Source organism: Pieris napi, chromosome 2 (genome assembly GCF_905475465.1).
Source record: "Pieris napi chromosome 2, ilPieNapi1.2, whole genome shotgun sequence".
Lineage (NCBI taxonomy): Eukaryota > Metazoa > Arthropoda > Insecta > Lepidoptera > Pieridae > Pieris > Pieris napi.
In genome coordinates this window covers 1,369,369-1,380,249 of record NC_062235.1, presented here as the reverse complement: position 1 = coordinate 1,380,249, position 10,881 = coordinate 1,369,369, and the positions used below count along the sequence as shown (strand labels likewise).

At 32.3% G+C, this 10,881-nt stretch overlaps 2 protein-coding genes across 2 annotated transcripts; one reads left to right on the top strand and one right to left on the bottom strand.

Moving 5' to 3' along the window:
* Positions 1-42: 42 nt before the first annotated feature.
* On the top strand, positions 43-4,962 carry LOC125055824 (stomatin-like protein 2, mitochondrial). Its single transcript, XM_047658455.1, has 8 exons — positions 43-229; positions 306-419; positions 511-718; positions 881-1,069; positions 1,456-1,611; positions 2,312-2,427; positions 3,626-3,754; positions 4,668-4,962. The coding sequence occupies exons 1-8, from the start codon at positions 182-184 to the stop codon at positions 4,929-4,931; spliced, it is 1,224 nt and encodes a 407-aa protein (XP_047514411.1). The 5' UTR covers positions 43-181; the 3' UTR covers positions 4,932-4,962.
* A 1,031-nt stretch (positions 4,963-5,993) lies between these two features.
* On the bottom strand, positions 5,994-10,016 carry LOC125062303 (maspardin-like). Its single transcript, XM_047668129.1, is given in 5 exon segments — positions 5,994-6,376; positions 7,575-7,823; positions 9,006-9,235; positions 9,454-9,694; positions 9,777-10,016. Coding segments are annotated over 5 exon segments (966 nt in total). The 5' UTR covers positions 9,879-10,016; the 3' UTR covers positions 5,994-6,232.
* Positions 10,017-10,881: the final 865 nt, after the last annotated feature.

Genomic DNA, 10,881 nt, shown 5'->3' with positions numbered 1-10,881 from the left:
GAATATATAGATTTCTTTGTCAACTGTCAGTCACTTCTAAAACAGCGAATCGTCAGACGTCAATTGTAATTGAGCGATTTTCTGTTTACCCTGCGGGTTTTCTTACAAGTTACAATAATTATGAATATATTGATCTTCTTAAAAGGTTTTCCTTAACTGTAGTAAATTTTAATAAATAAAAATGTTCACACGGACAAGGTTATTCCTATCAAAAGCGCTTCCTTTAAAGGTTCGGAGTTTTTAATAAAAAATACTTAAATATTGCCTAATAATAATTTAATTTTCTTATATACCCGTTCTTTCAGAATACCCTTAAGGAATATCAAAATGAAGGCAGATTTCTTTATAGCGTCTCAGCAGCACGGTACCGTTCAACATCTCCGATTAATACAGTTATTATGTTTGTACCGCAACAAGAGGTTAGTTTTCTAATACAAAATGTGGAGTATTCTTATTAATATGCTTAGTTATCACATACCACAACCTCTCAACTGTTCCTCTAAATTTCAGGCATGGATTGTAGAAAGAATGGGAAAGTTTCATAGACTCCTGGAACCAGGGTTAAATCTCTTATGGCCTATAGTAGATAAAATAAAATATGTGCAAAGTCTAAAAGAAATTGCTATTGACGTGCCAAAGCAAAGCGCCATCACATCTGATAATGTCACATTAAGCATTGATGGTGTCTTATATTTGCGTATTATGGATCCTTACCTTGGTAACTGTGCTTTATTTACTTAAAATAAAACATTTTGTAAAACAGGTTCAATAGTGTTAGTTTATTTGACTTTTATATATTTTATAATAAGCATCAAGTATAGAATATTTACAGATCTGCTGTAGAAAATTAACTTAATTAAAGTATAATAATAAATTTCAGCTTCCTACGGTGTTGAGGATCCGGAGTTTGCAATAACACAACTTGCTCAAACTACAATGAGATCAGAGTTAGGGAAAATATCACTTGATAAAGTATTCAGGGAAAGAGAGTCACTAAATGTATCTATTGTACATTCTATAAACAAGGCCAGTGAAGCTTGGGGTATAGCATGTCTGAGATACGAAATACGTAAGTATATTATGAAATTGTTTTAATAAAATTATATTTTATAAAACTACAAATTAAAACTCTAATTCAAGAAGCACTCAACGTATCTACTTATAGTCGTAAAGACTGATTGTATGATTAAAATTAAAAAAAAAAAAATTAAACATTCCGTTTTATAATCTGTAATTGTAAATAAGTAATTTACTAAAACTTGTCTTTAATGTAAGTAAAATAAAAAATCTTATTAAAGTGAAAAGTATATAAGAATTCCTTTGCCTCTTCATAACTTTATTAACTAGGTTATTATTATTATATTAATTTGACGCATTATTTATCTTTGTATTTTCAGAGAAACAATTTGAAAATCCTTAATAATATATCTTATATTCATTTATAATTTACTTCAGGTGACATAAAGTTGCCAACCCGTGTCCATGAAGCTATGCAAATGCAAGTCGAGGCTGAACGTCGAAAACGAGCTGCGATTCTTGAATCTGAAGGAGTGCGTGCAGCTGACATTAACGTGGCTGAAGGCAAGCGGCAAGCTAGAATCCTTGCATCTGGTAATATTTTTTGCTGTTAGTTTTTTATACAGTACACTCTGTATTCGCGCCACGTTTGCAGTCAAAGAATTGCACAGATTCTTTGTCATTTTCCGCAGTCAGAGCGGTACACAGTTTTTTCCAGTATGACTTCAACGTGTGGCTTCAGTTCTTCCAATGATTCTTTTACCTTTACGATGCATTTTGCTATGTCAAAATTCTTCCAGCATTGCACTTATATTAGGATTATTATTTATGTAGGTATTGATTAACGGAGGTGCGAAAAATTTTACTATACATAATGTGGTAGAAACCTAAACTAAACTTATTTTTCTGTCCAACGGGGAAGTGAGCGTTCAAGTATGACGTCACGCAATTTTTGGAGATTATTAACCCCCCTCTCCCCATGTAACGCGCCGTAACGATTTTCTGTACCCAATAGTAAAACGTTTCGTGACCACCTAGTGACTCTTTATACCGAAAAGTTATCATTATGTGGTGTAAAGTACTGGAAAGTTGAAAATTATATTATCAATAACGCGTAATTCAATCCCCGCCACGCATCGTAACGTTTTACAAAAGTCGTTACGTAATACTTGAACGGTCCCTAATATGGTAACAAAACATACTGTATTACATCAAAATATTTCTAACAGATAGCCGATTATCACATACATAATATTCTTATATTATAATTTAGTTTTGGTATATATGTGTTTAGAGGCGGAAAAGCAAGAACAAATTAACAAAGCGTCGGGAGAAGCGCAAGCGATGTTGGCTGTGGCTGAAGCACGGGCTCGCGGACTCAAACTTGTGGCCGCCGCACTCTCATATCCGGTAAATATATCTGTGCCTGTTTTAGACTGCTTTGATGATATTGTTTTTATTAAGATTATTTTTATTAGGGTTTAGTGATTCATGGATATCCTGTATTGACTTCCCGAAACAATTTATGGTACAGAAAGGTTTTTAGCAATTAGAAATGTTTGTCAAACGGACGTTAACAGTACTTCAAATCTTGCCCGTCGCATTAATATTCTATATACTGGTCTTGCATGCCGCTTTGCCTGCATAATCTTAGGGTCCTTCAAGAAAAGAGCGTGCCAATTATAAGGCCGGCAATGCACTTGCGAGCCTTCTGATAATACTTAACATCAGGTGAGCCTCTTGCACGTTTGCCTCCTATTACATTTAAAAATGCATTTCATGTAAGACTTTGCGTCCTCAACAATAATTGTTATAAATTCCGATTGTTATCGAGTTTTATGCCTACATATAGATTGAGGGACTGCATAATATAATATAATTTTATATGTCATATAATTTATTTATAAAACCAACTTACCAAAGCGAGGAACACGGTGTAAGAACAATAAAACACAATATTTAATGTGACAAAATGTTTAATTTTTTTTATTACTGCAACGTGGTCACTCTATCATACGAATGGCCTAAGCACTAGCCAGCCTTATTAAATGTTACAAACGCTACGGCTGAATATCTTTCAGGCCGCTAGTTAAACGGCTTATTTAGCTAGTTGCGTGTTGTTCCCACGAGCATGTAAGTGCGTGCTTATTTCACCATGCCTCCTGCTGATAAAGGACAAATCTTTGTTTTTAATTTATTTTATTACTTAAGATGTCATGTGGAACACGGTGTGATGGTTGCAGCTCCTTACAAACTTGTGTAAAACAAAAAACTTGGCGATTAAAAAGAGTGGCGGAGAGTTTATTGCCAGTTCTTCTCTTCCGTTCTACGCCCTTGATTTGAGAACTGGCAGTAAATGTGAAATTAAAAGCATATGATGTATATTTCTTTTTTGACGTTCATAAGTGTACATTGTGTTACCTATATGAATAAATGATTTTTGACTTTGAGTTGGCTGCGCCATATAAATATAATATGTCATAGAGTGAGGAACTATGACTCCTGTATCCAAAACGTTTTTGACATGCGGGAGTCTAATAATCAAAGTAGTAGTAAAAAATAATAAAGTTGGTAAGTTTTTAATAGTAATAAATGACTTCAATAACAGGACAGCAAGCAAGCAGCGTCTCTGTCAATCGCTGAGCAGTACGTGGACGCGTTTCGTAAACTCGCTCGTACCAATAACACCCTGATCCTACCCGCGAATGCTGGTGATGTCTCCAACTTAGTGGCCCAGGTGAGATTTTTGGACTAGCGGACCCGACGGACGTTGTACGTCTTAAATACAAACATTTTTGACTAACACTAGTACAAGAATAATTGTACTATAGTATTGTCTTTTATTAACATAACTTTCACACATTTGATAATAAAACAATTTTTTTACCGGATTGAAGTTATGAATTTACAATTATTTTTCATAATTTTAAATTTTTCCGACGTTTCGCGTGCTTTACAGCTTGCGTGGTCACGGCGACTGAAGACAAAAGGTGTTTGTCTTTTGTATGTCAAAGAGTATCATAGCTGTAGAGAAAGTTGCATTATCTGTATTTATTTCCCCTGAGTTGGTATCGACTAAAAGATGGAGGGTTTTGGCAAAAATGGCTCACGGTGTCCTCTATTTTCGCGGATTGTTTATCTTGAGATTTGAATTTGGATATTATTGGATTATAGTACTATTCACTGAAAGGTCGGCAACAAACTCTAGCACTAGGCGTTCCAGAATTCACTTGAACACTCATCAAAATCGGTCCAGTCGTTTAGGAGTTTAATTACAAACACACGATTTATTTATCTAAATAAAAAGACGTCTAGAGTTTTGTAGCTAGAAATTGTATTGGAAAATTAAATTATTTATGCTTTTGTGTTTCCCATTAAAACCCTTTCACAAATATTTCAGGATCAAAATTATCCAAATTGGTCCAGCCATTCTCGAGTTTTAGGGCAACGAACAATTTATAATATATATTTTTTGTGACCTTCCACAATAATTGTTTTATGTAAATTAACATAAAACCAGAATTATTCACTTAAACCTTAAGTATCTATTAATGAAAACCGTATAAAAATCCGTTCTTAGTAACACAGTCGCGGAAGGTTCGACGTGTTTTTTTAAATAATATATTGCTAACTTTTATAATTGGTTTCAGGCAATGTCAATATATTCAACAGTCTCTGCTCACAATAGTCAAATACAACCTCATGGTGAGCCAATAATCCCAGAAATAATGTCGGAAGACCCACTTTTCAAATTAAATGCACCCGCTCTTAATGAAAAGGGAACCACGTTGGCCGGACAACCCATCCCACAAGAGAATGACTTAGCGGAGTACTTTTCCGATGACGAAGAAAGAGAACAGGCGTTGAAGGCTCAAGAAAAGAAGAAATGGCAAAAATTAGAAAAAGAAACATAGATTAAGAAAAGTTAAATAAAACTATCGTTAACTTTGGTATTTTATTTAATAATCGTAAAAAATCTAGATTCTAAGTTTTCGAAATAACGAAAACAATTTAATTAAAAAAATTGCGTAGTTAAAACATTTGCGGTTATCGACTTAAGATTTTACGTATTGCCTTATCGATAATTGGCACTAGAGTGAGAAGGACAAAACATAGTCCATGTTTTTATCGTTTAGAAACCTACCAACATTTTTTTGATAGATTTACGTCATTAGGTCATAAATTATGTGACGTCATCGTGACAAGATTTTGTTATTCATACATTAATATACTAAAAGAATTAGTAAATGCTTATATAACTAGTAACAGTACATTACATTCAACATTCCACAAGAAATACTTTTTCCTCAAACTTAAGACAGTCTTATTACATGAAATTAGTTCTCCGAGCTTGATCAGTCACAACAACTATAAAATTACCCCCTTTTACCTTGAAAACAAATTCAATTGCAGTCTTAACCAAAACACTCATATCTCTTTTCATCACAGCATTAAACATCATTTGACAGAAAGAGACAAAAGTAGTTTAATTAAATGAGATTTAGTTTATATTAAAAGTCCAATTGTGAAAGTTGTTAATTAATACATCAGTGAATAAGAATTTATCTGCAAGTTTTTTAGAATGAGTAATAAAGTTTTTCTTGTATAATAATAAATAAGTTTAAACGTCAGTAAGATTAAAAGTATTCGTGACAAGTGTATTGGATTGATTTAATTTTTATTAAATGGTCTTGATATTAAAATGTAAGTAACAGTATATTAAATACAATAAATATTTGCTTAATGGCAGTTATTGTCATAATAGATTAATAGTGTTCATATTAAAATATGTTAAAACATCATCTTAAATCTAAATGGAAGTTAAATTTCACTGAGTCTTGGATCATTGATTAATTTTTAACACTGCTTGTAAATATTAGCAAATTTTACCTTAAAAAAACTGCAAAAATTATAGTGACCAGTGAAAAAACCAGTTAAAATTACATAAAAATAACCTTTTTGTCATCAATTGCTGAACAATTAATAAATAATTGCGTTAAATTATCGGAAATTATCTTTAAAGTATTTCTATACTTTTTGTCGAATAATTAATAACATTTTCTAACCTCAAATTGAACTTCTATAGGTTGCAATTTCGTTTAGACTAGTCATAGTAACTTCATTTGTAGGAGTTTAAACACACAGTATATTAAACAGGAATGTTCTAGCGTTAATATTAAATTCGTGTAAATTCGTTAGTTACAATATAAAACATTTACGATATTTTAACAAACTTATCCCTTTGGTTGAAGTAACTGACTGAACCTTCCTCGGGATTATCGTCATTTTGAGCTGGCATTTTGTGTAAACTTAAGTAGGAAGCCGATATGTCTGTACCATCGAATTGCCTCAAATGAATCTGTAATGAACATGAAAAACAAATTAAATCATTAACATTCAGCATTCACATCAAGGAGAGTCAGTCAAAGTTAAGATTTTAAAAATTACGCGCACATAAACTGATTTGGATAATTATACATATCTGTGTCATGTCAAAAGTTGTATTGTTCGTATTCTATTCCAATTTTGAGTATTTTTTTTATTTTAATAGACATTTAATAGCATGGATGCGATCTTGAAATGAACCTGACGATTTAATTAAGATATTTTTTGGTTTAGAAAACTAGGTCGGTACCTAAATATATGTTCTAGATGAAAAGGCCGTCTCGTGAATAACAATTAAATATGATTATCTCTATGCCGCTCAAAAATAAGAGTTCCAGAGTACGAACATACGGACGGTAAATTTATATTAGATAATTAGATTCTAAGTCAGAACTGGTATTAGTCAAATTTATACGTTTTTGATATATGGGAGGCAAACATAGCGCTTTGTTTGAATTTTACCGTAAAGGATTTTTAAAAATTATAATAGTTGGCCAAGCCTCGGTGGAAGGTAAGACACTGGTACATGGTATTCCATATCCTGGTATAGCGTTCAAGTATTATGTAACGAATTGGAAACGAGTGGTTATTGAATTACGCGTTATTGTTAATATTATTTTCGACTTTCCAGAACTTTAAAGCACATAATGGTAACTTTTAGGTATAAAGAGTCACTGGGTGGTCACGAAACGTTTTACTATTTGGTACAGAAAAACGTTACGGCGCGTTATGGGGGGGGGGGGGGGGGTCAAGAATCTCCAAAAATTGCGTGACGTAATACTTGAACGCTACCTATGTCACGCATGTCTAAAAGTCGCTTGAAGTTTTATCTCAGAATACTTAATACAGAAAAATATACTAAACAGAAAACTATATTTAAAACTGTTTCTAGTTTGTATTATTTCAAGGAAATCTGAGTCTAGAAACAGTTGTTTCCACAGTGATGTGTAACCAGCTGTCTGTGAGTCTGACTTTTAGTATGAAAAAAATATTTTCTTTGATTCTTTTTATAAAAAATTACTTGTAAAGAATAAGTAGTAACTAAGCGTTATTGTCACATTATTATAAAACCAACAATTAATATACAAGAGATACAAGGCCGAGCGCTACGCGTGTGTTATGAATGGCCTTTGCTATATAAAATAAGAAAGTGCACAATCAATATTACTTACCAGTAAATGTAAATTGACCTCGTCACTTCTGCTTAAATAGGGAAAGTTCCCTCCACTTTTCAAATGTGCTAGTTTCGCTTGTGGATATGATTTGTAAAGATCTTCCCTCACCCTTGAGCTAAGGGCACTTTCATCCCAAACATCCATAATAGTGATCGGCAGGTTATATAGATGTTGTGGTTCAACATAGCATGGAGTACAATTTAAGGTCAATCGGGATGCTAGCTCTGATTGAGTTAAAGATTCCAGCTGAAATTATAATTGTAGTCCTGTATTTTGCAAAGCAGTATAACTAGGTCACTTTATAGCATTCAAGCTATGGCAGTTATGGGACTTCATACAAATAATGTAAATTAAATTTAGAGTCGAATCAATGGCTGCCAACGCATTTGTTTAAAAAAAAATCAAATAGACAAAATATAAACAAACACATTAATAAACTAAATTGCATATTAGTTCCCAATTCTCTTCATGCAAAAATCAAATCAAGCGGAAACTATTACCGCAATATGTTTTCACTTAATATAAATATTCAGTAGGAGATTATTTACATAGCTTTGATTGTAAGGCCATATTTTTGTAAATAAGTCAATTATAGACCATTAACTTATCATGTTTAATTCATTGTATGCTATTATATTCTTACGATAACACTTAAGATAACATACTTAGAGATGTGTATTTAAGGAATTGGCAATAAACTAGTTTCCTTCTGATAAAAATACCACAAATGTATGATAACAATAACATAGATTTAGATCAAGCTCTATTGAGAGTTGAGACATGCTACATTAATATTTATAGACTTTAGACAGGATATTTATTGCCTTGAATTATTTATATTCATTTTGGTTACATATGTGCTGTGAATTTGGAATCATTAAGTATGAAACTTTTAATAATTATTTAATAACAGGCCAGTGCTATTTTAAACATATCTTTTATGGTAACCCCTGACATGCAAGTAGCATGCCCTTCTACTTATGTATACTTATATTTTAAATGTGAAAAAGAAATGAATGAATTCTTTTATTGCAAATGAAGCATTGTTGAATGTATTTCTATATTTATTTATTTACACTTGGTTGTATGTACAGAAATATAATAGAATTGACATAATTAAAAAAAAGGAGGGAAACTTTAACGTCTATTCATTCCTGAGAGGAAAAAATTAGATAAGGGTTAGATAAGAAGTGCAAAAATACATAAGACATATAGTTATTTAGATAAAACAAATGAAACAAAACATTATTTATTACCAAAATATTTAAAAACGGCAATGTTCTACTATTTAGTTGTCAAGATACTAGTGCAAAAACAATGTTAATAATCTTTGCAGGTCAGTAGGACCATGGCCTTTCACTATAAATTTAATATCATATATCTATCTCTAGAGTTGTTATATGTTTTTGTAGCTGATATAAATCATACCTTTTCAACCATAAAATCTATGGAATCTGCAATCCTCTTATCAACTTTATCAGCAGCAAAATTACCCATAAGCATTCTTTTCAAAACTAGTGAAGGTAGTAGCCAAAACAGTGCAACTGAGTCATTGTACTCAAACACTGTTGTGTCTGTGAATGTGTTACACAATACAAGTCACACTACACGTGGACAATTCTGAGTATACTGTGTAAATTTTTGTGCAATGAATCCCCCTAAAAATGAAAAAAACAACTATTAATTACAATTACTTTTAAAATACTATTAGTATGGAGATGAAGAAAAAGTTATATTCTTTCACCTTCCCAGAAAATTGTCAAAATAGTTAAATAAAAAAGGTAAAAATATTCAATTTAAGTATTGATACATTATATTATATATAACAAAAATATAAAGTACATATAAAAAGGTTCTGACTCATTATTAGACTCACCTAAAGATGTTCCAAAAATGTGAATTTTATCAAGTTCAAGGTAGTCAATAAGCTTTTTGAAACCATCACACCATTCTTTGATATTCCAATAAGGTGGAGGTTCAGCTGCAATAACTCTTACACCTCTAGATGCAAGTCCCATTACTTGCTTATAAAATATATCAGCTGTTCCAGAAACAGGAGGTAAGCATATCAAGGGACAAGTAACAGATTTCGGTCCACTATCAAATATTTTCCAAGCCTAAAAAAATAATAAAAAGGTTTGAAACACATATTTTAAAGTGGGTCATTGGCACATATTAAAGTTTAAGTAATTCGTTTACCTTGATTCCATCAGAATCCACAACTATCTTTCTTAATGGGACACTACTCCTAAAACTTAAATATTCACTTGATTGAGACAAATCACACGCAAAATTCATCATAATATACTAAACTTTACCGTACACTTAAAAAATTAGAAAGCTTAGATTTACAATTTAATTAGAAACAATATTTATCAATAACCGATAACCACTGTTCAGTCTTCAGTGTTGTTCACCTCTACTTGTCAGCACAGACTAATGTACTAACAGTCATGAGTTAACTGACAAATGACAACATAATTCACAGCAACATAAACATGTTTTGAAGTTAATGACCATTATGGATGGCTCTATCAATAATTGCCAAAATTTATTATTGACTCCGCAAAATAACTATATAATTTATCAAATATTGGGATTTGGGCATAGTCGACTCATTTTAAACTGAGCCGTCGGGCAATAAATGTCACTGACAGTAGGAAATAGGAATGCACGCAATGCAACCCGTTATCGATATTTAGCTACCTGCGTACGCGGGGTCGATGCGTCATCGTGACCTACATTAGCAGTCTAACTCCTGATTGGTCGTTACGAGTAAGGGTTGTTGTTTTTCTATAAATATTTTTAATAAAACCGGAAGACGGAAAGTGTCACATCTCTTTCGACTAGATATGCTGCACTTGCCATCCGCGGTTCGAGGCATTATAAATTAGTTTTGAAGCAATAAAAATCAGTCAATTTACATTTAGAAATACACATTCACTTCATTGCCTTTAGAGCGAGTACACATTACACGCGTTAGTATCATACATACACCGCGCTTTGCAGGCGACAATCGTTAGAATTACGTACTTTAAAACATTTATTTTTATAATCCGAACTTTCCATATCTAAAATAGTTGGTAGTTTTTGGATTTTATCGATAAAGAAATCCATATCAAAATGATCGTTCTCCATTTTCGTCAACGTGCGTCCACTCTTTAGTCTTTACGAAAGCGCGCGTTCAATCAAATGTACAACAAAATGGCTGCTCAAAAAAGCGAAGAAGCGCGCCTTCTAACCAAAATCTGTAACGCGCGATTGATGTGTACAGTTCAATCAGACCTCGTAGTTTTTACAACGC